At 46.3% G+C, this 27,163-nt stretch overlaps 4 protein-coding genes across 8 annotated transcripts in view; all 4 read right to left on the bottom strand.

The window, feature by feature from the left end:
- The window catches only part of LOC126558747 (septin-4), a 141,488-nt gene that overhangs the window by 18,320 nt on the left and 96,005 nt on the right, over nucleotides 1–27,163 (bottom strand). The gene's annotated exons all lie outside the window — the stretch shown is intronic.
- The window catches only part of LOC126556931 (amidophosphoribosyltransferase-like), a 61,021-nt gene that overhangs the window by 14,772 nt on the left and 19,086 nt on the right, over nucleotides 1–27,163 (bottom strand). The window lies entirely within an intron of this gene.
- Nucleotides 42–1,378, bottom strand: LOC126568213 (uncharacterized). The gene is made up of 2 exons (XM_050224693.1): nucleotides 466–1,378; nucleotides 42–391 (listed from the first exon to the last, which is right to left on the bottom strand). Exons 1-2 carry the CDS (start codon nucleotides 1,376–1,378, stop codon nucleotides 42–44), a joined length of 1,263 nt encoding a protein of 420 aa, XP_050080650.1.
- The window catches only part of LOC126568277 (armadillo segment polarity protein), a 369,973-nt gene continuing 347,430 nt past the window's right edge, over nucleotides 4,621–27,163 (bottom strand). For 3 of the 5 annotated variants that reach the window (XM_050224735.1, XM_050224743.1, XM_050224727.1), the window contains exons 3-7: nucleotides 11,158–12,788; nucleotides 10,861–11,064; nucleotides 10,218–10,490; nucleotides 8,367–8,460; nucleotides 4,621–4,947 (exon numbers count right to left, since the gene is read on the bottom strand). In XM_050224735.1, the coding sequence (XP_050080692.1) occupies nucleotides 4,622–4,947; nucleotides 8,367–8,460; nucleotides 10,218–10,490; nucleotides 10,861–11,064; nucleotides 11,158–12,788 (2,528 nt within the window). In that variant the 3' untranslated portion in view covers nucleotide 4,621. Of the gene's footprint in view, nucleotides 4,948–6,866; nucleotides 6,963–8,366; nucleotides 8,461–10,217; nucleotides 10,491–10,860; nucleotides 11,065–11,157; nucleotides 12,789–27,163 lie in introns of those variants that run through there. The other 2 variants (XM_050224751.1, XM_050224759.1) reach the window with 2 other exon arrangements.

Consider the following 27,163-nt stretch of genomic DNA (forward strand, 5'->3'; position numbering starts at 1 on the left):
GGATGTTCTACAAAGACGCATCCAATACGCAAACGACTAATCTAAACCGGCCGATAGCCATCGACAGTGCCTAGAATTGCCTGAATGTCTCGCGGCTCGAGGTGGCGTCGGGTCCGCTTTACCAGCAAACCACCCGACACGGGTGTGGCCGCTGCGAACGTGCTGTACGTGTAGTGTTTCGCCTTGATCGTGTTGATCACCTGCAGCACGAGCTTGATCAGAAACACGGCGAACGTAAGGAAGGAGATCGTCAGCAGTGCACCCTCGGCGGACGGGAAATCCATCGCATCCGTGTCACCGCCGTGCGGTTCCATCCAGCCGCGCTTAACGCGTCGTCCCGCCGCCATCGGTGTCGGCCTGCTTCCTACCCACAGCGAGGCGATACGTCGCTCTGGAATTAAGAGAAAAAAAACGGTGGTGATTAGTACGCCGGGCCGTTGGGCCGCTTTGGAGCAGCTGGTTTACCAATGGTGCTAAGCAGCTGGTCACGCATGCCGGCAAGCGTACGGATCTTGTCCCCGATGCTGTGTGCCGTGCGCTGTACGAAGCTGGCCTGCATTCGGCGTAAAAATTCAATAAATCCACCGAATCCGGTCGGTTGCTGTGGACGCAGTTGAGCCTTCCGGTTAGGTGGCGGCGTATGCTGCATGAAATGGTCCTCCTCCTGCTCCGCTTCTTCCACCGTTTCGTTGCCCTTATCATCATCTTCCGCTTCCTCCGTGTAGTCTGTCTCCTCACTGGCCGGAGGGGCGTTGGTTTGCGGCCCGAACAATCGCTCATCGTAATCGTCGAAATCGTCAAAATGGTGTACCGGTAGACGGATCGCTTTCGAACCATCGGCTGCCGTACCCGTTTCGATCGATTCTTCCTCGTACCGATTGCCGAACGGCAGCAGCTCCGTTTGCACCACCGGAAACTGTTGTTCGTCCCGTTCGGCGGAAGCTTCTGCTTCGCTTGTCTCCTCCATCTCCTCCACCTTGCTGGTTACGTTTACCAGGGCTACCGGCGTGTCCGGATCGCCCGTAATCCACGGCGATGATACACGTTTGGTCGGACGATCGTAATCGAGCAGATCGCTTACAGGACGGTGGTGCCATCGGACGGGCGAACGGTGCTGGTGTGACCAACGGTCACCCGCATCCCGCTCGTCCGCCAAGTGTGATAGTAGACGGTGCGAGTGGGCCACGGCGGCACCATGCCCGCCGGTGTTGATCGATGGTGTGATTGGTTTGATTGTGGTGCTGCTGCTGCTGCTGCTGCTAATGGACGACGACGGTTTTAGATGCGGAATCTCGACCCATTCGGCGTACGAGACGCGTACAAACAGCACGGCTGCTAGCAGCAGCCGGCTCATCGCAACACTACCGACGGTCACCATTTGAAGCAGAATCTTCGGAGGACGACGGCTGCTGTGATCGAGTTCGGATGACTTTCCGGCTGCAACTGTGGGTGCGCACCTGTGGGCGCTACCACCCAGCGGGGGAAAAACTGTCGCAACGATGTGCAACCATGGGCGGGGAAGCGTGAACAGAATGTGACCGTTTTTTCTTCTTCTTCTTCTCCTTCTTGCACCGTTGGAGAAGAAAGTGTGCACCCCCTTGTGTGCATCCCATTCTTAATTGCACAAACAGTGTGTGCAACGCCGGGCTGCCATCTTGGCCAGTCGGTGTGTGCACGTCACGCATTCATGGGTGTGCTAAACCGTCTCGCGGGTATGGAGGGGGATGAAAAGACATCTCCTCCACACTTTCTTCCCCATTACGAAGCAGCCAGTAGCAGAGAATGTGTGTTTATTCTGGTTTGTCCCTTCTATTTGCTACTCTCACCGTTAAGCACTTCACTGTCAGAACGAGGTTACATTGGGGCAATTTTTCGCATCTTGGCTATGTTGCATTTTTGCGACCCCTCAAGCTAACAGACCATAAAATCCCACCCACTCCCCAACATCATTTAGATGACGTTCAATTGGGCAGAAAAATGTGCGGGAAGCATCATCATGGATGCAATCTGTCGGTGAAAACAGACATTTTCCTCGACTTTCGGAATCCATCTTCCGTGTGACCGGGTGCCACTCTACCACTGCTTCTCTATTACACATATGGATTGTAATTTCCATGCGGTTTTTTTTGTTGTTCTTCTATCATTTTATTTAATACCTGATATATTATGCTAGTTTTTCATTTCGCTGTTTCATCGTTTGTTTTGTTTTGCTTTTTTCTTCTTCTTTTTGTTTGCTACTTGTTGCTTCTGCTGCCTTTATCTCCCTTTTGTCGTATATATGCATGTTGCTGTTTTGCTTGTTTTGTGGGTTTTTTCTTCTGTTTCTGCGTGTGTGTGTGTGTGTTATTATATCTGGATCATATTAATGATAAAACATTGATTATATCGCTAAAACTTGCTTGCTATAACTTCGCACTTCTGTTGTTTTTGTTGTTGTTGTTGTTTTTTTTACTTCTAAACGCACGAATGAGTGTGCCTTGTTGACTTTCTGTCCCGTGTGTTTCGTTCCGTTTGCCACTTTTATTTGTGATGCGTAAGATTCTTTTCTTATACTCGTATGTAATAAGAAGCTGCTGATTTTTGCTACACATTACAGCTTCTCTCTCTCTATGTGTGTGTGTGTGCGTGGACACCTTTCCTTCCTTTTAAACTTCGCTCGGATCACGGCATCTCGCATCCCCGGCATTTTGTTTACGATTACGAAAGTTATGAAGATAACCATTCAGACGGTTGTTTTTTTTATTTTTGCTGGGCACCGAGCATGGAGAAAACTAGCCGCGAAACCGAAATGCATTTGTTGTTTGTTTTTGTTGCTGTTTTGAAATATTATCTGGAGCTTAATGTTTGACCTGGCCCTTGGACAACACGCAGCACACGGGACAAGCGAAAGCTTGTATGGTGGTAATAAAATATATGTTGATGTGATTAAGCATGTTCTTCCTACTTCACCGTGCACATGCGCGCCGCACCAGGCACCGAACGCATCGCCAAAACACGCTCTCGCCAAACCGGTTTTCGGCTGCACGGGCTGCAGCTCGAAGTCGGCGTCACCGTTTGTAGCTGCTGACGTCTAACATTATCCCGTCCCGGGATAACGACAGAGAATAAACAGGGTTTAGCTGTTTGATAATGCTATTGCTAATTGTACATTATCAAATAAGAAAACCCCCGTGCAAGTGACCGACCGAGCGTTTATTTATTTTTAAATTAAAAAGAAAGCAGTATTTTCTGTTGTGTTAATACACCACCTAAGATACCACTGTTCCATGTATGAGAGCAATTGCGTGAGAGCATGCAGCCGATGCGGCAAAGTAGCTGGTGGTACGACACACACACCACTTTACCCACATGCTCCTAAAACTTATCAATTAGGATACGCGCGTATGTGTTTAATATATATGTATATATAAAAAAAAACTTTATATAAAATTGTAATAATAATTATGATAATCAAATTATATAAGGTGCCGAATGCACCCGCTGCTCTAATTTAAGCTTGTGGCAATAAAAAAAAAACGGGATAAACCGTGAGCTACAATCAAAGCTGTTCGAGGGTGAGGAGGAGCGCATGGAACGGGTAGGGGAAAATCGGGAGGAGAAACGGTGATAAAACGAGTTGAACTTGTTTCTTTTGTTTTTGTTTTGGAAGCACTAATGGTATTTTTTTTATCCCTCTTCTTCGTTACACAATATTTTTTTGTTTGTAATGTGGTTTTAAACTTAATTCCAAATACGATCTTCCCTACTAGATTCGATCTGAATTCCTTTCACTAATTGGTTCCTCAAGGGTTAACGCATTGGGGGAGGAAAAAAATTTTCCTTCGAATTGCTTCTATTTTTGTTATTCTTTAAAGACATAATTCGGCAGAAAATGTATTGCTAAAAATCAATTATTGCGTGTGATAATGCTCTGCACCAAAATGAGGGCCGCGCTTGGAAAGCTGGAAAGAAGTCCATCGCTATTACAAACTAATTTTGTCGCATTATTCTATAAAACGGTGCCGCGTCCGTGCGTGGATCATACCGAGAAGAAAAAAAATGCACCCAAGGAAGTAGGGGGGGGAGGGTTGCGTATGTTTTGCTAGAATCTATCCTATATTGCCCAAAATACTCAATTGCATTTTTCGCTTAGGCATTGCGTTGGTTGTGTTTTCAATTGCTTCGATAGAAAGGGAATGGAGGTTGCTCACCGGAACGGAAAGCTCCGGCTTAAGCTTTTACAGCTCCAGCTTAAGCTTAACCGGAAAGCTCCCACTTAAGAGAGAGAGAGAGAGAGAGTTGGGTGCTTGAAATTGTAACTAAAGTTATAATATATAGAATCGTAATTGAAACAGGGACGGGAAACAAATGTATAAAATATGTTTACGCTTGCTTCTCGTAAACCTCGTTCCGTAATGTTAGTGTGTGTGTATGTGTTCCCCGGGTGGGTGCCTAACATTCGGGAAAAAGAAAATTCAAAATATAAGCTGCAAAAGCCCCTTTTGTGGCCCTCGTTTTATGTGTGGCGCGGGAAGTTTCCCCAGACCAAGCCCGGCAACCTGACCGCATACATTTATATATGTGCAATTGGTGCTCGAAACCGGTATTATCCTCTTGGCCCTTCCCCCCCTCCCCGGTGGGCTTAGAGATCGGTATCGTACCAGGCGGCGACCTGGTTGTTGTCCTGGGGCGGCGACGGCATCACGTCCAGATGGTCGAACGTTAGCTCGCTCGCGTCCATCTCACCGACGTCCATGTCCATGCCGTACGGTGAGGTTGGCTGGCCGGAGGACGACATGCCGCTAGCGCCACCGCCCATCACGACCGAGCCCGGGCCGCCCCCGCCGACCGACTGCTGCTGCTGGCCGCCCATACCGTTGACGGTCGGTCCACCGTTGCTGACGCTGCTTCCGCCTCCGCCACCAATCTCCAACCCCTGCATGGAGTCTATTGGAAGGGTGTCGTATCCTGTCGATTGTGCGAATGGCAAAGATTAGTCTAATGTTCCTTTCGTACGTTATTTGAAACAAAAACAAACATACAGCCAAATGAAATCAGGAAAGGAAGATATTAAATAGAGATGGGAATACTACTATTTCAATTATAATCGTACAAGAAATGAAAAAAAAATCAATTTAATATGAATAATTTAAGTTATAACACAAGCACAGGATGTGACCTTTAGGTGTTCCTTCTACAAAAAAAAACCTCTATAAAAATATATTTCTACATAAAAATAAACTTAAACAGAACGTCCCAACACAAGAAATAAAAGAGAAAACATTTTCCGTTTGCTCTTCATAGGAAAGCGAATGATTTTTTTTTATTTCTTTAGGAAATAATAAAATATTCATCTTTTCAAACAAAAACAAAAATCAAGCAAAATCAGCAACCAAAAAAACAAAAATAGAAACTCTAACCAAAATAATATCGCACGCACCACAGCTACAACAAACCAAACACAACTATCGCTGGTACGCTGATAATTTAAATGGTTACAGAGAGCTGTATCATTACCCCAAATGTGGGCGCATAACGCTATTGCATGTATAACGATGATGGTGCTGAGTTTTGCCGTCTGTTCGGTGATCTTGCTGTTTGTTACCGATTTCCGACCATTTTTTTTTAATGTTGCAGCAGCAGAAGCGTAGCAGCAGTTGTAGTCTCCCTTTTTCCCAAACTTGAGTTTGCAACAATGGTGAGCAAATGGTGAAGGGAAATAGGGAACTGCGTGAAATGGCCGGAGCATTGGAGCACGTTGGAGGCTCTCGAAGATCGAGGAAGTATAGAGGAGGTAAGGGAAGCGGAGAGAGGTGGATGTAAGGGATCCTGTTTTTTTTTTAATTGAAGCATTTCCCGATTGCTCATCGTGCGACCTAATCTCCTGCGTATCGAACGATGAATTGAATATATTGTTTTGATTAGTGGTGGGCACGTGGAGTCGGAACTACCTTCCGCTACGAGTTGCAGAATCGATTCCGTACCCAAAACACCATTTTATTGCCCATCACTAGTTCTGTTCTTACGTGTGTCCTTCGCGTGGCTTGCGCTATTTAATTTCCTAATACACTCCTCTAACTCGTTTCTATTCCTCCCCAACATTTTCATCCTTCCACGTATTATGGGCTGCCACTATTGCTATAAAATATACACAAATGTAAACACATTGCCCGTTGAATAGTAATTGCTTTTACAGATCTTAACGTGCGGTATTGCAAGTGTTATAGTTCGAGGAAAGTTGTTGCATTTTTGCATTTTTTGAAATTTGAATAAACGGATACAAGCTGACGAGGACGCATGGGCGACACCATCTTGACCGTATCAAAATGTTTGAAGGATTGATTAGTTATTAAAATGCGCTCATAAATTCAAATCAAACTCCAATCTTTACCGCTCACTTGCTACGAAATGTGAAACCTAACATTGATTAATTGAATTTTGAATTAAACTTAGATTTGTTAAAAAAAAAAAAAAAACACTCGCACACACGTTATCCGAGGGAGCATAGAGCAAGAATCGAACCGTAGTAAAAAGGGGAAAAGGCGCGGAGCGATTTCTAGAGAGCGAGAGATCCTGTCGTTCTTATATCCTACCAATATCTATGCTTTTTTGCTTCCTGTGTTCTTACGTCGCTATTTGTGGATGTGTGAGCGTGGGGGAAAATACGGGATCTCTATCTGGGATGGAAAACGTATCCGCAAACCGGGATAGAAACGATGAAACGGATGTAAATGTTTGCTTAGCTTTTAAAGAATTCGTCCTCAAGACGAATGGCTCATCCCGTGAAGGTAATAATAAAATGCGGATATTAGGATATTGGGGCATAGAGTTAAAATGGTGCATACTAAAGGGCTTGAGGGGGGGGGGGGGGGCGGATAGAGGGGAGTGGTTACACGGTTACGCTTAATTGGGAGTTCGTATGCTTGAGTTGGCTGGTTATTTGGGGGCTCTTTTTAGTGATGATATATGTTAGGCTGGTTTAGCTGCAATAGATACAGAGAGAGAGAGAGAGAAAAGATAACACAGATGGAGAAGAGTGGGAAGGATAGAGTAATATACTGATCGCTGATTATGACACGCATCACACCCAACGATGACTTATAGTGGAACAGCGCTTAAATGCTCTTTTTTTCCTGTATCTGAGGTCATACTGACATGTTGGCGTTTTTATCTCACCGGTTAAGCGAGATAGTTCTGTAGTGATCGACGTTATCTCCAAACTATACATGAAGTTCTAACACTAAGGTATGTAGAACTACAACACCTGAGGAATCATTCATTACAAGTATTGTATAAGGAGTTTAACAAGATGTACTACAACTACTACGAAGAAAGTGCAGATAAGTGTGTTCTAACTGTATCCAGACATTATTTGAGATTGAAATGATCGTTGGGGAACGAGGTTCATTTAGCAGCCTGTCTGATAGGTTCCAGTTTTCAGCTCTAGCTTCCATACTTTTCCATCAGGTGGCCTTTGAATGTTGGATGTTTAGTGAGCAGTGAGATTTTAGCAGCAGGGCACTGCTCGGACCTTAATACTTAGTTGTGGCCTGCGATAAGGGAGCCTTCCGGAGCTTCTAGAAGTCAATCCATCAAAGGATCGATCAAGCGGGCCTCAAGTTGGAAGTAAAAAAAAATGCATTATGCAACGAAATAGACACGATTGAGTCTACAAAAGACATACACTAGACACAGTTTGGGGACTAGAGTCTTGACTAGATACTAGAGTCTAATTTCTAGTAGAAAGAGGCGCTAGCCGAGACTAAGAGGGATGATTAAGATATAACAGAGTCCCTTCAAGCCAACTCCAAAAAAAGCAGAAGGTCCTTGACGACTTTCATGCTCTTTTTATCAGTTTTTCAGTATTGATAGGGATGCTGATTGGGCCAGGACCGGTGGTACAGGCGACAGCGGCGCCGGTCTTCAAACGGCAGGACCGGGGCTCAAATCCCATCCGGACCGTCTCCACGTAGTGAGGATTATTGACTAACCAACTACATGGTATTATCGGCAGTCTAGAAAGCTATTTCGATGACCTTAGAGGTCGTTACGCCAAGAAGAAGAAGGGATGCTGGTGGATTGAAGTGTAGCTACAGAGGTTGAATTCAGGAACTATTGCAAAAAAAAAAAACTGCATGCTGTTAAAGGTTACAATTATTTCAATACGAATCTCTGTTAAAATTTGCGCCAGTACGGGTCCATCGGTGCCAAAAAAAAAAGCGGTCGCTTCTCACTTCTCCGCCACCAAAACGTTCCCTTCTAGCCGATTAGTATGGAATGAACGGTGCTAAATAACTTGTTAGAATGAGGGAGGGTTTTCCTTAATGCTAAAAAAACGTGCCAAGGGGGGGGGGGGGGTGAATTTTGTGTGTGTGTGTGTTACGTACCTTGCTGGAATGCACGACCACCGTGCGAGCTGTGTACGCTCGCGGGCCCTTGTCCGTATAGACCTTCGTAAGCTTGCTCGGGGGACAGGATGTCCTGTTTTCAGTGCAATCGACACCCAACAAAAACACAGCAGAGTTACATACCAATACCCGTCGCCGCCCCGATTCGACCAGAAGCGCGCGAGTGCGAATGGCCGTTCCGTTCCATCCGGTAGCCCGAGTTGGACCGACAGTGGTAGTATAGTAGTCGTGGTGTGATGATAATGTGTGTTTTTGGGGGGGAGTGTTTGTGCATACGTGCACCACATTAGTAGCGCGTGTGTGGTGGTTTTGTGGGGGTGTTTGGGGGTAATAATGCAATCGTCCCCGTCAGGTTGAAAGGTTTAGGTGTTTTCATCATCGCCAAATTTTGATTGTACCGGATTTAATTTTCATGTACCGCACACCAGCAACAGCCAATCGGGTCCGTCGTTTTCGTCGTATTCGCATCCAATCCGTTTGGGGAGGGTGTGTTCGGGGTCGGAAGTTTTGTTTTCCATCAAAAGGTTTGTGATTATGATTTTCCGGAAGGTGTAAAATAGTGGTGACGTGAATGGGATTTTGCGGGCGACAAAACAACGAAAAACAAAAGTGTCCACAGGAAAGAGAGAGAAAAAAAAACATGAAATTGAAGTGAAAGAAAAAATAAAACAAAAATGAATTATCAATTTATTGAAATAGATGAATAAGATGGGATGGCACGCACACACGAGAGGGGAATTCAATGAATGCGTAACAGGTGTAGTAAGTTGATTTATATCATTAACCAGTAGAATATTCAGAAAACCATGAAAACAAAAACAAGTAAACAACAAAGACAAAACAGAAAACGGACAGATAGAACAGTTTGTTTGTTATAAAAACATATAAATATATAGCAAGGCAGGATATATTGATAGATGAAGAGAAAAAGAGAAAAAGAGAAAAAGAGAAATAACGAATATAGATAATACTGTTTCAATTTAAACTTATAGGGAAAGTATGCAGAGTATATAATTTTGATACGGCGATATTGGCGACCTGGGCTTTCGAAAGGCAGGTTACATACACGGAGAGGGTGCGAAAAGGTAAACACACATCCGCAAATCAATTTTATACAATAATAAATTAAAGGAAACGAACTTTTATCTAAAGGTTAACATAGCCTGCCTTTCACAAGCCGCTTGTATGCGTTTTTGTTTTCCATTTTTCTGTCTTTCTTTTAAATAAAACTCGATTCGATTCACCGATAACGTTACACAGCTTCCGATAGGGGATGGGGGAGTGAAAAACAGCAAACCAAAAACAACAAAATACGTATGTAGAGGAGCAAACTAGCAAAACTGTGGTAGTAGTACCGCCCTGTTACGAAATTAGCACCAACCTGCTGTAACGAATTAGTTGAATCTAATCGCATATCGGCTGGCTTTTCCGTTACCTTCTGTGGCATATTTACAATGGCATGGGAAAAAAAACGGCTTACTTTGATGGTAAAACCACGTTAAATGGGTTACTAAAGACCGTAGAGTGAAGTGAAATGAATATTACAGACAAACAAACAAGCGAAGGGAATCCACAACTCTCTCAAAACACACCAGAGAAGGGCGACTGCGTGCGTTTTGTGACGGTGTACGAGAGTTAAGATGAGTAGCGTGCGACAGACAGACGAGCAAAACAAGGAAAACATATGTACAAATATGCGGCAGTGAGCGCTGGAAGCACACGCCCAAAACCGGAGGAGATGTTTTCCCTTCCCGCCGTGGAGCAAGACATTCTGCGCATTCAACGGAAACGAGTGGTGGTGGTGCACGCGCGTGTAGGATTGATACTGACCTGCAGGTCCGGCCCAATACCGAGCTCGCCATTGTTCCACATGCTGTCGTCGCGGAACACAGGCAGGGTGGTCAGCTCGCTAGAGAAGCGCTTCTTGTAATCCATCGACTTGTCCTCGCTCATCTTGAAGAGTACGGCGGCAGCGTACGTGGCGACGCCCTCGTTGGCCGAGTTGAGCAGCTCGGTTAGCGGTGCGGTAGCACCTTCGGCCTCGATCATTTCGGCCACCTCCTTGTCGACGGCTAGCTCGCAAAGCACACCGGCCGCAACACGCTAAAATTGAAACCGAGAAGAACTTCATGTAGAGCACGCAGGTCTGTAGCTTCTGTCCACCATCTAATAGGTAGTTCAACGATATAGTCTTATTGCCATGTTTAATGCCATTCAGAGGCAAAGAACACTAAACAAGGACACTAAGACTATGGGGTGTTGATATAATCTAGTAGCCACGCCTCTGAGCAAACGACATTGGAGGGATGATGGGTGACTTGTAGTGCGCAGACTCAGAACTACACCGTTGTGATGCGCCCTGTTTTTCTCTCCCCATGATTTCCCCAATGGCCTTCTCGCGCTGCTCCGACAAACAGGCGAAACGCGAAAGGACGGAGACGTTGCAAAGCGTTCACTCGCATAAGACACGAACCTGAATGTTTTCGATGTCGTTGTAGAACAGCAGCTGTACGAAGATCGGAATGACGTTCTGCGAACGTATAACCTGTCGATTGTATTCCTCCTTGGCGAGAATATGCAGCGCACCGACCGTGCCCTCGACGATCTCTTCCATGCGTACGCCGTCAGCGTAGGCACCCGGTGGCTGCGACCCATTGGTAGCAACCGATGACCGTTGCTGTAAGGGGAGCAAATAAAAAAAAACCACAAAGCCACACAACATAAGTTAAATGATGATGCTCGTTTGTACAATGATAAATGACAAACTTACCCGTTGCGTGTCCTGGAACGCCTTAAATAGCAGCCGCACCAGCAGATGGATGGCACCGTGTTCACGCAACGGTGCCGCATTAGCCGGACAGAGGGCCAAGTTACGAATCAACCCGATCACGGCCTTAATCAGCGGCCAGCGGGACGGCGGATTGAGCAGCTTCACGATGACCGGCAGCCCGTACCCATTGCGGACGACGTTCTGTGCCGATTCGGACTCCGGATGGCGCGAGGTCAGATGGCGCAGCGCACATACGGCCGGCTCAGTGATTTCCTCCCGATCGCCAGCATTGATGATCGTGCCGACGAGGGCCTCTACGCCACCGACCTGACAGACCGTTACCTTGTTGCGCTGGTTGTTGCAGGTCAGGTTGGACAGTATGCCGGCCGCGCACGTGACCACGTTTACGTCAGACGAGCCGAGCACGGTTACCAGCCCGGACAGCAGCGTCTCGAGCCCGTCGACCTTCGTTGCCGCATCGGACAGATTGCGCAGCGTCCAGAGACAGTTCTGCACCAGACGCTGGGATGGGTTGCCAAGGTGCATGGCCAATGCCTGCATACCGCCGGCCTCCACAATCGCTGGCTTGTTGCTAGAGCAGACGGACAGCACCTTCAGTACGCGGGACGTGGTCCACAGCAGCTTCTCGTAGTCGTACGAGCGCATGATGCGTACCAGCTCGCTCGGCCCGGTCGACGCCAGGATGATTAGCTTGCTCTCCTGGTTGCCGTACGCCAGGATCTGCAGACAGTCCGTGACGATGGCGAGAAATTTCACGTTGTTGCGCTGCAACAGTGCGACCATCTTCTGCAGCCCGCCGGCCAACCGTACCGCCATCTTGCTACCATCCTGGTGCAGCAGCAGATTGTGCAGCGTGGTAATTGCGTAGAACAGCACTGACTCGACCGGCGAGGACAGTAGCTTTACCAGTGCCGGTATGCCGCCCGACTTGAAGATCGCGAGCAAACCCTGCCGATGGTGCGACAAGTTGTGCAGCGTACCGACGGCACCCTTGGTGGTCTCGAGGTCGTTGGAGTTGGACAGCGCGCGTACGAGTGCGGCCACCATCTGCGGGCTGTTCATGATCGCGTGCCGGGACGCTTCCTTCTTCGACAGCTGGTGCACCATCATGGCCGCCTGAGACACCACCACCTGATCCTCGTCGTTCAGCAGCTTGATCAGCTCCGGTATGGCGCGCGTGGCCAGGTCCGCATCGTCCTGATAGTTGATCAGGTTGACAACGGCATGCTTCAGCATCTGCGACGGTTCCGCCAGCCGCTGGACCGCAGTCGGTTGCTGCGGGTCGAACTGTGTCGACGGGATCTCGATCCCTTCCTCGAGCGTTTCCGGGAACATTGCAGCACGGACGCGCTGCGAGCGCGTCTGGCTCAGCTGCTGGTTCATGTCGTCCACCTGATCCTGTGTAAAGTTCTGCGAAAACCCTTGATCCATATCGAACATCAGCGGATCGTCCTCCATGTCGTCGTCTTTGCCGCTCAGCGACGGCACCTGGGTAACGGCGCCCGAATGAATGCCGGAATCGCCGAGGTACGAATTTTGCTGCCACATCAGTGTTTGCTCCTTTGCCGAAGGCATCGGCATATCCGACGGGTTATAGGGATTATGAGACACTGCAAATGAGAGCAAACAGGTGGAAAACAATCAGTATCACTGGCCCTGGTGGTAGGTTTGGGCGCGGCGCCACCTCCGGAAGTGGGCTTCGATTAGGTTGAATCTGCCGTTTCTAGCAGGTCATTTGTAGAGGCGATTCATCATATGACAGCTGTCATCACCAGTCAGTATCAAAACTTATAAGTATCTGTTCTTTTCTACATTACCACCGAACAAGTACTGGTAAGTTCAATCCTTCATATTAATCAACAAACTTTGACATCGGTAATGAACAAGAAGGTCACAACTAATTGTACAAACTCTTTAAGAACTTTGTCGTTTTGTCGGCATCTCATGTCATCCAAACATTTTCATCAATCAATGCATCAACATACAATCCATTAAGCGGAAAATACGATCTATTAAATGGATCATAAAGCGTCAAATGCTGCGTTAAACATCGAAAGAAGCCTTAGATAATGCAATTGCGAATTATCCTCATTTATCCACACCGTTTCACGTCTTATTATCCGATATTCACCAACATCTGGCACGGGCCATCCGTATGAGAGGGTATTGTTGGGCAAACAAAGGAAACGATAACGTAATAAAACTTCCCCAGATGAAAGGAAACACCACGGTGCAGAAGCTTCCGGCATTGTCCGGGGGAGCAATACCGCACAGGAGACATCTCCAGACTAATGTGTTTGCTTTCTTCTTTTTTTTTTGGTAGGGATTACATGATCTAAGCTAGCCTAGGCTAAGGATAATCGGCAAACTAAGCTCGGCGCGAAATGAAGTTAGGATACGTAACGAAAAAGTCAAACACAACCTCGCCCCAAATCGACCTTGCAAACCCCTTCTAATGTATGTCTTTTTTCACGTACATCTTTGGTCCTTCAGACTGCGAGATGTACGATATCAGCTCACCTTCGCTGGGCGGAAAATCAACACATCAAAACCTAAAAACACTTGACGGCACTTGGAGTGGTACTGGAGTTGCGAAGCGCCCAAACAAACCTCTATGCCCTGACGTCTTACACACCCAAGAGACCAAGGATAAAGACACACAGAACCGATGTATCTCCCTCTTCAGTATGCGCTGTAAACTGTAAGACGATAAATCTTTTCTTAGCCAGTTTCCGTTTGCGGTTCGGGAGCATGGGTGGCTAATTTTGTCAGGTGCTTGCCGGCACGGAAATTCGGAACCACCAGGCTTAACAATAACTTCCGTTTCGGTTGGGTTTCCCCCTCGCCAAACATACAAGACAATAATGTGCACTTTGTAGGTATGAGCGAATCAACAAAATTACACCTTTCCACTTGACCACCGGAAGAGTCGTCTCGCAAAACTGTGCAGCTTCTTCGGTCGGCAAGCAGCATCAGTCTAGAAAATGGCGCCCACGTAAGGATGAGGAATCGCTGAAAACACAAGGAGACAGCTATTGATTCGGCGACAGTGTCCCCGCCCGCGGAGTCGAGAGCAAATTAAAGATGGGAAAGAAAAGGAAACGGCCCAAAGGAAGTCATCTTGGTGTGACCGAGTTTGAGGAGTTTTTCTTTTGATCCTTCCTGCCCAACATAAACGTCCAGCAGACGGCCCGCTCCCGACAGACGCTTTAGCGTCGTGTAAAGAGGTGCTGACATTAAGGGATCTTCAGAAACAGTGAGAGACATCGTTAACTTTTTTTTTTCTATTCATGTAGTTTTAACTGCGGCCGGCGGGTCTGTTGCGTGAGAGCCAGTTTTTGGTGAAGTGGACGACCTTCGCACGAAGGGCAAAGCTATCCGCCAGTGGAGAACTAATGACGTGCGACAAATTGTGTTCTTTTGGTGCGAAAAGTGCCATCAACGTCTTTAGCCAATGCCGGGACAGTTTATTGGTGCCCTGTTGCGTTTTTTGTTTCCGCGCCAAAGGAACCAATAATTCGTTTACCGATCGGTAACACAAAGGTGGCAAATCGGTGTTCTTTTCGCGAAGGATGTACCTCCGAGTGGTTAAGAGCAGGCGTATTCCGTTGCTCTTTTCTTTGCAGTACGTAGCTTCAGGTTGTAACCACTCTGCAGAGCTCTCTGGTATATTCATTAATTAATTACCCATCATTCGGATTGGCTCTTGGACATTGTGTCGCTTGAGTGTGAAAGTAAATATTTGCCCATGCTTGCGACCGTACGAGAACCATTCGTAATAGAAGTCGTCCCACAAAATGAGCCGGAATTATACAACATAATCCAGGGGAAATCATTAGATAAATCATATATCAAGACTGTTCTAAGGCTCCTCCACAGACGACAAATGCAACGCAGTTTGTTTGTCCCTTCCATCCCCATTTCGAGCAACAGAAACGGAAACGCTTATTACTTTATCCCGTGGCTGTTCTTCGGCACAATAATACTCCACTTTATGTGACTTCAATGTCAGTCTGACAAGCCCTTGCTACTCTCAGGGCACTCGCCAGGATGTGGTGAAAATTAAAAAAACTCACTGAAAAAAAGTACAGAGCGGGCACATTGGGGTACAGAGCTCTCTATCACTCACTCCTTTGCTGGGCTGATGTTTTTACAGCGCGCGCTTGTTGCCTGCAAATCCCATATCTGCCTACTGCAATACTAGACTCCGGGCTAGACCTAGTATCAAGCTTGTCGTCTATCATCAGCACATCATCACCATCATCATCGGTCGGCAGAGCGACGACATCTCAACATCAAACGATTTTCCTGCACAATAATGGCACATGTCAGCGTCATGCGGTTGGGCCGGGCCTCACCCGTCCACCGATGCAGCGCTCTCTAAAATGTTGATAATGGTGTTTCGATACGAAACGTTAGGACATTTGAAGGTACTGTACGACGCGCTCTTAACATTTACTATTGGAAGTTGTTTGCCGTTGCTAGGACATTTAATAGGACGGCAGGGCCGCACATCGGTGAAAACACATCGAACAAGGAGATGAAAAAAAAACCCTCAAGCCCTCAAAAAAAAAAGGGGGAAAACATTAAATACTCGTCCTTTTGCTGCAATGTGACGAGAAAGTTAGGGGTGGGGGGAGGGGAAGCGTAAAGGCCGCCGCCGGGAAAAGATCAAAGGGTTCGGCAGCCATATTCGTAGGCGATTTGAATCCTCCGTGGCGAGCTGGTGGCCTGCCCTTGCCATCTCTTTCCCCCCTCGTGCCTGATAGTGTCTAGGACAACTCGCTAGGATCTAGGGGACTGGTTTCATTCGCATCAACCCTCATTAGGTAGAAGTTGTAAATCTAATTTCAATTTCGAACCCCCGCCATATCTTGCCCGATTATCGCCGCAAACGTTCTCGCTTGCTCTTTCGCTGGGCCCTTTTCTGCCTATTTTAGATTTTCTTGCAACTTTCGACAGCTTCAAAAGAGATATTACACCGTGCTGTACACCTTGTTTTCAGCTTAAAGATTGAGCAAATACAAATCAATGCCCAAAGATTCGTTGTGCTAGAATCCGCTGTTTGTTTTGGCCACAGGCAACTAATGACTTACTAGACTTGTTTATAATACGTAGTTGGATAGTCAATCCTCACTGTCGACAATAAGTGAAAAAATGCTTGTTTTTGTATGAGTAAAATTCAAAGAACAGTTTGTTGGTTACACACAGAAAAGTGCTAATTGCAGTTAAAAACCAACACTAGCAACAAAAAATACTACTACGTCACTCTATGAGGCACAAGCGGAAAAAACAAAAACTGAAGGCTCATTCGAGCTAAGCTTGCCATTTCTTTTATCAAAGTTTTTAATTACAACATTGGTACGGTTCATGCAAAATGTACACACAACACTAATTACACGCTTCTTCGATCGGCCGTAGAATTATCAATACATGCCCGGTTATCAATGCATTCAAAGGAAACCGCTAAAGAATAATTAAATTGCCGGAACCATTACATAGGACCGGGCGTTTTTTTTTGCTTTTGCACTGCCAAAGGTCCTCAATCTTGTACCGGCGTGTGGTGAAACGACATGTTCCAGAAAGGATGTGAATTTATTTTAACTCCCTTTTGGGGTTTCCTTTCCTCAACATTCAACCCCGGTAATAATACCCATGCCGCACTCGCTGTGGACAATAATAATGGCAGGAAAACGGATAGTGGGAATATCAATTACTACATAATTATGACACAACACATCCCCCCGTGTGCTCGTTTTGTCTTGACACGCGTCCTCATCGATGGCGCGGCGTGATACCGACTTGAACCTCAGCCGCGAGCGCACAGGGGTAGAGGACATTTCCGTCCTCTGTGGGGGTTGGTTAGAGGGTTTGTTTGACTACTTTCACGGTTAAATCCTTCCGTAAATTGCATCCCAGAATTGTTGCCCTGCTTCACCATCATGGGAAAACCATTCCCTAATTGTGTGTTTCCCGAAAAAAGTAAGGCAGAATAGTCATAGAGGGATCGTTTCTTATAGAACATGCCATCTTTTTGTTGTTGTTAGAAAAATGAATTAGACAGTTCTAAGAGAACGATGCGTGTTTACTTGCACCAACTTCGGACATCGCTGCCCGGAACAAATATTTTAAGTAAACATACTAAATACGCATTAGACTTCCAATCAACTCACCGTACGTCAGTCGGGATGAAAAGATGGCGCCTTTCGGAAACCCGAAGCGCAAACGAAAGCCAAAGCTCAAGCGGAATTCACCCAAAACAAAACACAAAGGCAACGAAATAAGGAAACTAACCATGAGCTACTTCGTTTTAAAAAGGCAGGAATTATTGTCCAGACCGGAGCTGGCACACCAGGAGCGCTTCAGTTTTTATTTTACAATTCACACTATTGGCGGCGCTGGGTTCGGTTAGGCGGGTGTAAGAGAGGGGGTGAGTGGCGCTAGCACCCACATCCAGCTTCTGGGCGTTAGCAGCACGCTGGGACATAACGATGCGGATTTTCCACTTCATCGGCGAAGGGTGGCTAACAAATACGGGCGGTGACGAAGTGAGGAACGTGTTGATACAGAGGAAATGAGAAGCGCATAGCTGGCAGGGAGATTTGCAAAGATCAAAGGAAAACTTTAGCAGCAACCAAGGGAAAACCGACCCAGTGAGACAGGGGAGCGAGACGCTGGCATCAGGTTTGATAGAGCAGATTTTAGAGCCTGGCAAGGAGGCAAGCGTCCTTTTGCTGAACAGGGCAGACCGCCTGCGGTAAGCGGAGAGGGTGCCGGGTTCTTTGGTTGTGGTGGTGGCTGTGTGTTTACGGTTGTCTCGTCAAAGGAAGGCACAGAGGCGTGCAAGTCCCTCGCAGGCACGACTGAACTACTGCACACACGTGTTTGCACGGCCATCAAAGGACACACGACGGTTTGGAATTGTATTCGCACTGTGGCACACACATCAACATCACTACCAACCAGCTTTCTTTTGTGGTTGAAAGCAAAACTGGTATGGCTTTTTGTTGGTGTCATTAGAAGCCTACCTACTGAGCGTAAAATGTACAGACTCAGCGTGCTTTGAAATAGATGGCGTAACAATTAAATACATAACGTCACAGGAGAACATTAAAGTACTGTCACGGGTCCCGCACAGATCAGCTTTGAACCCAACACCTAAGCACGTTGCAAAGGTGTGGACACGATACCGTATACTAGCTCGAGAGTACTTTGTAGTCGTTTGAACGCTACGCAATCAAGATTACAGCGCTTCAAAACAATCCGAAATCTTCCCAAGAGATGTCCAGAACGTGTGCAGGGAACTCTTGCCACAACCAGTCCGTCTGGATCACTGAAGGAAAAGTGTGCGCTGACCATAGGATTGCTCGGTAAACAAATAAACCAGACTAATGCTGGTAAGTAGTTTACCCAGCGTAATGCCGGGAGGCTCTATTTACCTGCTCACTCAAACTGGACACACTGGCTCCAAGAGAGGTCCACGTGTTACACGCATACCCCGCTAGGGCTGTTTACAATTCTCATTTGCGGTACCATCAGGCTCTACCCAAGTGGACAATGCGGCTCAGCGGAAGCAAAATAAGCGCCGACTGATCAAGGTTTTGAAGAAAGAATCGCTGCCACAATAAAATGGCGCGCTTAACTATACTGAGACACCTTTAATCCTGTCGTGCGATCCCACACCTTACCCCGTATTGAGAACGAAATGGGGGTGGGGGGGGGGGGGGCGGTGGGGGGGAGGAAAAAACCTTCCGACTGAGGGTTTTCAGGTAATCTCTTTATCCTTAATAGCATTCAGTGTCGTCAACTGGTGAACCTTCTTCGCAAGGATCCTTCGCAAGCGGATATTAGAATCGTGGTATTTGTGTGCCTTTGACGTAAGGGTACAGAGGACTTCTGCCGTCAAGTGTACACCCACCCACACACACACACACACATACCGAGAGAACGATTTTCACTCGTTTTTCCCGCGCAAAAATGGTCGCCCTTTCATCATCTTGACGATGGCTGGCAGGGTGCCCGGGAGGTGATGCTCTCCGCACACCCCCCCCCCCCCCCCCCCCCTTCCAACGCCCGGAAGTACACGGTTCGCTCTTGGCTCGCGCGCATCTACGTGATTAGGGATTCTCTTTGAAGTTTTTCGACATTGCCATCGGTGAACGTTCGCTTTTACCTCCGGCCCAGCGCAGCTTCCAGCAGTTCCAAAATGAAGGGCTTCTCTCGTTTTCCATTTTCCATCTACATCTGCCCGCCCGCCACCCTTCTTCCTTCTCCGCTATCTCTGCCGAGCGAGCTGCAAAAATCTGGCTTGATGTGGCACCGACGTCCGCGTACCAATGTTTTCCAATTTTTTGTTTTGTTTTGTTTGGGGAATACAACACGTGGCAACAGCCAGCGAAACATTCCACAGTCACGAGCGCCGAAAGTACATAGAAGCGCAGACTAGTCGCGTGTGTGTGTGTGTGTGTGATGCAAGATGTTGGTGATGAAGCGATGAAAAGAAAATGATCAACATTTTGCTTTTTGGAGCAGGAGCGCTGCGAACGTCTCTACCATTATTCATCTGGTCGGGTACTTTGCAGCGCAGTTTGTTTGATTTTCCTGAGATACTCAGCTCGAAAGAGAACTAAGCACATTAAATTACATTTTTTTCTACCAAACATAATCCCAATTCTATAGACCAAAGCTAGAAGAAAGGTGTGCAATTGTGAACTGCATGTGCCAACTGCTGTGCTGCCCAATCAATGTCCGACTTTGAGGTTAGGTTTTTTTCTGTGCTAGACACCAAAAATGAGTTTTATTATGTCGTTGAGTGTCGCTAATGGAGGGAAGAAATTGCCTCGCTTGACACTAAATTATACATTCGCGTATGTCATCAATTATTCATCCATTCCGGGGAAGAACCAAACAAAAACAGAGATGTCATTCGTTGAAGAGCATAAAGCTGAATATTTCTTCGAAAAATCATCTGTCATACTTCAGTGACTTTTCCAGCTGTTACAGCTATAAAAAAAGGGAACCCAGAACCCACACCCGGCACGGAGAGTTGTTGCACTAGCATCAACTATTCATCAGCAAGCCACCAGTGGTGACTAGTGATTGTATGGGAAGAACCACAGTTGCGTACAGGCGCTAATTGAAACAGAATGACAATAAGTGTGGTACTGGAACTGTTGCACTGTAAGGCACTTTGCTATTTTTCAAGCGCTTTGGCAAACTAACCTATAATTACAGGACAACCACACAACGCCACTCTTTGGGGGGGTGAGGATCTTTTTGATCGCCATCCAGCTATTATCCAATTTTGTGTCCCTGCTCGGGGTTGGTTGGTTGCAAAAAGTGAATGGGTGGAGAGCGCTGAACAGTTTTTAACGCAATTAAACTGCTTCAACATCTAAATTGACCCTCATATGTCCGATTGTAGCTGTGTCTTTTTTTTAAATATTGCACGACACTCTTCGAAGATGGAGAATATTTCTTCTAGGCTTAACAAGCTGTTAGGTAACACCAGACCATCGAATGGTTTACTAAACGTGTTGGTACCACATTCAACGATCCGGATGAGATTTGAACCCCGGTCCTGCCTTTAGGCCAAAGCCAAAGTGGTTTTCTGTTTACCCTACGCCTCAAACCGATTTCACTTCGAAGTACGGCGCCATTTTGCTTTTTCTTACGCAGGACATGCATAAGTTAATCTGTCAATACTTGCCAATAGAAAATCGGTGAAGGATAATTTCCCCATTTTCGACAGTTTTGAGCATTTCTAGTGTGCGGCGTGTACTAACAGCGATGTTATCCTTCTGCCCCACTGCTCATACTCTTCTTCACTTTTTCCTTTGCCCAGTCAATCCCTCCCTGGCACGCTCACGGTCACAACGAAAGCAAATGCTAAGATCTGCAACGCAAACGAGGGTGAAAAAACAGAGTCCTTTGATCTTTAGCTCGAACGACGATCTCGGTGTCCCCCGGTTGGCTTTCCCCTTTTTGCATACCCTTCCTTTTTCTCCATACTCTTGCACGTTTTTCCTAGACAGCGACGCGGTTACGCACACCGGAATATTTCCCGTCTTCAAAAGCGCTACTTCCACACGAATCCGTCGTTATGGCAACACGGTACACGGGTTGGGATGGGTGTCAATGTACCCTGACTCCTGACGGCGAATCGTTTTACCGTTCTCATCCTATATTAATTTCCCTACGCGTCTCTGTGCACCTCTCGGCTCACGCGCTGCTGCACGTTTTGCATTGTTTTCTCGACTTGCGTAAAATTTCCATGTTTTATTTAACTTGGCATTTTTTTTTTGGGAGGTCCTTTCTGGTCCTTTAGCCGGGTTGTTGGGAAACTGTTGGAAACTTTTCTGAGTGCTGGCAAAAGGACAGACCCAATTTGGTCTTACCTTTTCCAGCGATAGAGATCATTACGAACAGACGGTCAAAAAATTGGCCATCAAGCAACGAACGAAGCGAAAATCGTAATTTAACCGTCAAATGATGAATTTGTTACTGCAATCGGAAGCGTTTTTGAAAGTAGTGTTATTGAAAGAACTGATTATGTTTACAAACAGCAAACACAACTGTAGAAGTACTTAAAGAAAGTCTAAGTCCCTGAGAATACTCCAAAATACAACTTTATTCTTAAGTCTTCAAGACGACAGACCCTGGGATCATATCCCATCCCCCAAGACAACGTTGAATTTGCGGCACATGGGATCACAGGTGCCAAATTGGGTTCGGCGATCCTCTACGTCGAGCATCGATTTAGCTCGGAGTGATCTCGTTGGGACGTAGAGGCTGTGAAGTTCAGCAACGCAATAAAACCACCGATATTACCCATACTCAACGACAACCTAGTAGACGATCCGGTGGCCGAGACATTAACGGCAACAGTCTTCGGCAGGACTGAGTATCGAATCACGCCTAGACCGTATCCCCGTTCGCAGGACAGACTATCTAGCTAGGGGTTTAAATCGGGGGTTTAAAGTCTAGGTTTAGGGGTTTAAAGTCAAGGAAAGCCTTATATGGCAGGCTTTAGACTTCTTAAAATTGTAGATTGTTTGAGGTAAGGCCTCGATATCTCCAAGCATCCAACGTAGGATTTTGATATCCTTTGATATACACAATCCGTAGCCTCCAAGGACACTCCAATAAATTCTTTCTGCTACAAAAACACAGTTTGTCGCTCTTGTTGCATTCTAAACACTTTCTTCCTGGCAGTCAATCAAACCATTCGCATTAAATGTCATCATCCAGCGTCTCTGGAAGTGGCGAAACGAAACAGCGAAAGCTATAAAAAAACAATTGTGAAGCAATGGGGATGTTTATGTTTCACAACTTTATGGCACAAAGCGGTCACAGTGAGCAGCAATTCACACGGCACCCCACACAAACACACACACAACACCAGACCGAATTTTCATGCTGATAATGCATTTGTTGTATGGCTGGAGGCAAGTTTGCTGCAATAACATTCGCACCGCGGTGCTAACGATTCGCGGATGAAACGTACTGCTTTATCAGCTCTCGGTTGATTCATATGTTTAACAAATAAATTTCAGCGGAAAAATGTTATCATCTACACCGCTTCCAATTTGTTGAGGTCTCGGGAATTTTAATTAAGCGATTGCTTGCCCCGAACGGGGCTAATCTACCTCAGAACAAAGCCCACTTCTAGCGACAGGTTTGAACGGAAACAAAAACTATTGAAAATGACATTAATTAGACATTACGGTGCATAACACCCGTCAAAGTAGTTGCCGCTAGATGTTTTTGTTTCCAAACGCTTCAATGGATGCAACCGCCAGGGTCCGACTCAACAGTATGCACTAGGGATCGATGCTTCAAAAAACCGATCGATCCTCGCGATCTTGTGCAATCAAACGTTTCCGATAACCCCGCGGGTGCGGCCGGCAGCCATAAAGATTGTAAAATCAATTTGCCACATCTTGAAACTTGGGTCTGTTTTCTACATGCATGCATCGAGCGAGCGCTCCCATTACTCGCTAGCCTGCCTGATGTCGCTTTTTGATATTTGAAGGCTTTGATTGTTGTCGCCGTGAAAGTGTTATGAGCCTGTTCGTTGTGTGTTTGTTTGGCGTGGAAGCTGTTGCAAACTACCGGGTTTTTGTTGGACGGGCGCGATTATTGTGTCACCCCTGTCGGCGATAACAGTTCCCTATCACATGCTGATTGCTACTATATTTTGTTTTTGAATTTCTAAATAATAACGCACAGGCAATTAATGGCGAGAAACGCTTCAAGAGAACCTATCATGCTATAGTATTCAATTAGTTAGAGGTCTTTCCTAGCTAGACTGACTTCATTCCTCTTAATCAGACTCCTCTTGTAGTCATCCGTCACCGTCGGTTCCGTAGTTTTAATCCAATCTCGGTCTCGAATGTGTACGACAATGGAAGGACTCACTATTGAGCAGCTACCTAGAGTCCTGCCACAACTCAGCCCGTAACATGAACACAGCCGTTCACAAGTACGGATGAGGCATTCTGAGCTCAAACTAAGATAAAATAATGGCGTCGATGGGTTCGCCCAAAAATGTCGGATTATAAGATCGGCACACATTGGCAGTGGATCGTGAGCGCAGCGACAGCAGCACCAGCACAACTATGGTATAGGACGGGACTAAACAAAACAATCAGGCTCAATTTACGCTTACATTCGCCCAGGAACTGTAGGTACTCCATCGTTCCGATCATACATGCGCATGTCAGCAAATCCAACCTACAGCCTATGATTCGCGGAACGTGTGTTTAGGATTTGTGTATGCTGTAGGTTATCCTCTGGACAAAACGCTTAACCCTTGCATACCCATACATACTTCGACCTGTAGTCTATACACCCTTCGTCGGCCAGAAGCTAATCCGAAGTTTCTGGTTCGTCTATTATTCGAAAAGGATTCGCAAGGGATACTCCCGGTGCTGAGAGTCACAAGATTTAACACCATCACTTTGCATTCCTCGAGCGTATGCGAGGGCAAGATCGGCCAATGTACGATAATCAGGCATCGAATCGGTGTAAGCACTTTGGTGCAGCGTGAAGCTGGTTGGTGGATGGCAGTTTCGGGTTCGTTTGATAGCAGAGTACGCCGTTTGTTGAGATGATGACAGAGTATCGTTTTCCTCACTGTTGTTCGGTTTAGAAGGCTCCCCGTTTAAGACTAAAACTCACAGCTTGTGACTACGTGACACTTGTCATCTCGTTCTCTGAGGACACCAAGCACTTCACCACTATTCTTCACCAACGTTCCCTAGCAGCAACGATCCTTCCGATCGAAATGAGCTATTGGGCCCTGGGCCGCGCACGATTAAACAGATCAGAACTGATCGAGTGGTTTGAGCACAAGTCCTGCTCGTTCCGAGCACACCATTCCGACCCCTCCCTTGCCCTCCCTAAACCATCCTACAACGCTTTCCCTCGGAATCGGAACACACGCGACACGACCGCGACCAACGAGCGATGCGCGATCAATAAACGATTGTCGCTGCATACCGTTTACATTTATACATACTGGGAGGGTTGCCTCCTTCTGGGTTTGCTTCTCGACAAGCAGTTTACCAATCTGCTGGCAAATCTGGCCAGTTTGGATACATTAATAGCATCATCCTCCCGCCCGTCCATCGTAAACGTCAACCCAACCACTCCTGTCCACCCCCTTTTTATGCAGTCATACATTTTCCACCCCTTTTACGAGGGAGAAGGGGGGGGGGGGGGGGATAAGTTGTGTGTGAGTTGAGTGAATAGTGCTATAAAAAATCCCTTCCGTTGCTATAAAAACACATCAAAACGCGAGACTATTTTCATTTTGATTTTTTTTTATCGCTTTTACGTCGCAATTTTCTTTTTGCTTCGTTGTTCCTTTGCTCTTAAGCGCATTCTAGGCAAGGCTGTTTCTCCCTCGTGGAAGCTTTTCGGGCTCATACGCCGTTCTTAAGATATATGGTTTGAAGAGAGCGAGAGGAAAAAAAAACAACTCCTCATCAAATGAGGCTGCGAAAGTTTACTCCCACGCTTGGCGTGCCCTTCGGATGGTTGAGCGAACAAAAATGGTGGGGAAAACACCGAACATAACCATGATTTTTTTTTTTTTGCTTGCTTGGAGGGAATAGATAGGCGCGAGTGTGGTGTGCGCGCATTTTTACGCTTCCGACGCGTTCTAACGCATACGATTCGGTACATCGGTTGCACCAATCAGCGAAAGGGAAGAGCATATCGCTGCCCAAAAATACACACACACAGGCACAGCAAACATTTCTCTCATCACATTCGATGCCAGGACGAAATGTTTGCTACGTCAACATTCTTTTAGTTGAAGCATTTATAGGTTAGGAAATTATTGCTCTCGTAAGGATGTCGGAGGAAAGATTAGCGGATTTGCATGCTAGACTAAACTGGACTGGAGTGTTGCTAGACTAGTTATTTTTTCTTCAAATCGATGGGATTGGTTCAGAGCGTGTGCGGTAACATTTTTCCAATCGATTGCTTTGTGACCTTTTAAGAATTTATTTTTTTTAATTGCATACTTTTAGGGGCTTAAACTCCTTGGTATACTGGGCTAACAAAAAAGAGCAACAATTGCATTCCATTTAAATGAAATAGAATCCAAACTCCTACTCTTTGCAGACCGGCGCCACTGTCGCCTCTACCACCAGGCGGTCAGTCTTCTAAATTGCTTGAAAAAGCTGTATAAAGAGCAACTCCCTCCCACTGATGCATACCTAGTTGAGTAAGCCTTCACACAGGCGGTGGCGAAGAATGCTTTATAGAAACAATATTTCGCTACGTTTGTCGTGCGCTGAAATATCCAAATTGTCGGTACCGGATGTGCAATATGTCACTAGATAAGTTTCACACCATTCAACCAAACACTACATAAAAGCAAAACCGATTTCTACACTCACACGCGCGCACACAGTTTACTCTTAAATTAAACCAAAAATTCACCACTCATAACGTACCATACGATTAGTCCCACTTAAACTAGAAACTATACGATTTAAATACCGTAGAACCTTTTGAAGAAAAAGCACATTTTTCTTCGTTTTAGAACGACTTAGTACACTATCCTGTCGGATGTGTGTAGTTTAAATTTCACAATACAAATTTGAAGAAGGAAAAAAAGCTCCCAAATCGCTACGAATCCACTAGCTCCGACGATCGGACAGTGCGAGCCGCTACCGTTACCGTTGTTGGCGCTAGAATGCCACAGCAGTCCCGTGTAAACGAGCAGGCGGTCCAACAATCTTCTACCGGAAAAGTGAAAAATATTTTCACCCAAAACTGCTGCTGCTCTCTTTCATCCCAACTGTGCTGTTCCCCAAGGCCGGGGCTTTAAACAATTTCTAACTATCCTTGCCTGTCTAACTATACTATCTCCGGCGAGAAGGATATTTATGGAAGCGAGACAAGAACACCATGAAGGGTCCGCCATTTTGTGCAAAACCATCGGAAGAAAAATGGAGAATTTGGCTCCACCTTTTCGGGTCTCCATCACGCACAACTATATCACGATGGAGAAACCCTAACTAAAGACTGAGGCACTGTTTTGGGAGATTAATGGGTTGGTAGATAATTTGCCATTTTTCTCCCCCTTCAAGGATCAACTTCTCCATGCTCTGAAGGGCGATAAGGATAACACGATGTTCCTAGCCTAGGCCTGCGTGCGCACGTTTTCCCCTCCCTTTTTCCTGATGCGAGGGCGTGAAATGTTCGTCCGATAAAGTGGAGAAAGTCCCCTCCCATATCTACCACTCACCCTTTTCCTGCCGTATGTTGTGGGTGTTGTTTGTGTTGCGAACATATGTGTTTTCTAGCGGAAAGGATGGCTGAGCACTACGCCCAATTTGTTGTACCCAGCAGGTGAGATAAACTAACCAAACGGACAGCATTTGTGAGTTACAAGTGGGAAATGTTTTGCTGCTGTTCTAATGACCAAATTTGACCTTTTGGACAATGTCCTAGCAAATGTGTCACC

Source organism: Anopheles maculipalpis, chromosome X, assembly GCF_943734695.1.
Source record: "Anopheles maculipalpis chromosome X, idAnoMacuDA_375_x, whole genome shotgun sequence".
In the NCBI taxonomy this organism is placed as follows: Eukaryota; Metazoa; Arthropoda; class Insecta; order Diptera; family Culicidae; genus Anopheles; species Anopheles maculipalpis.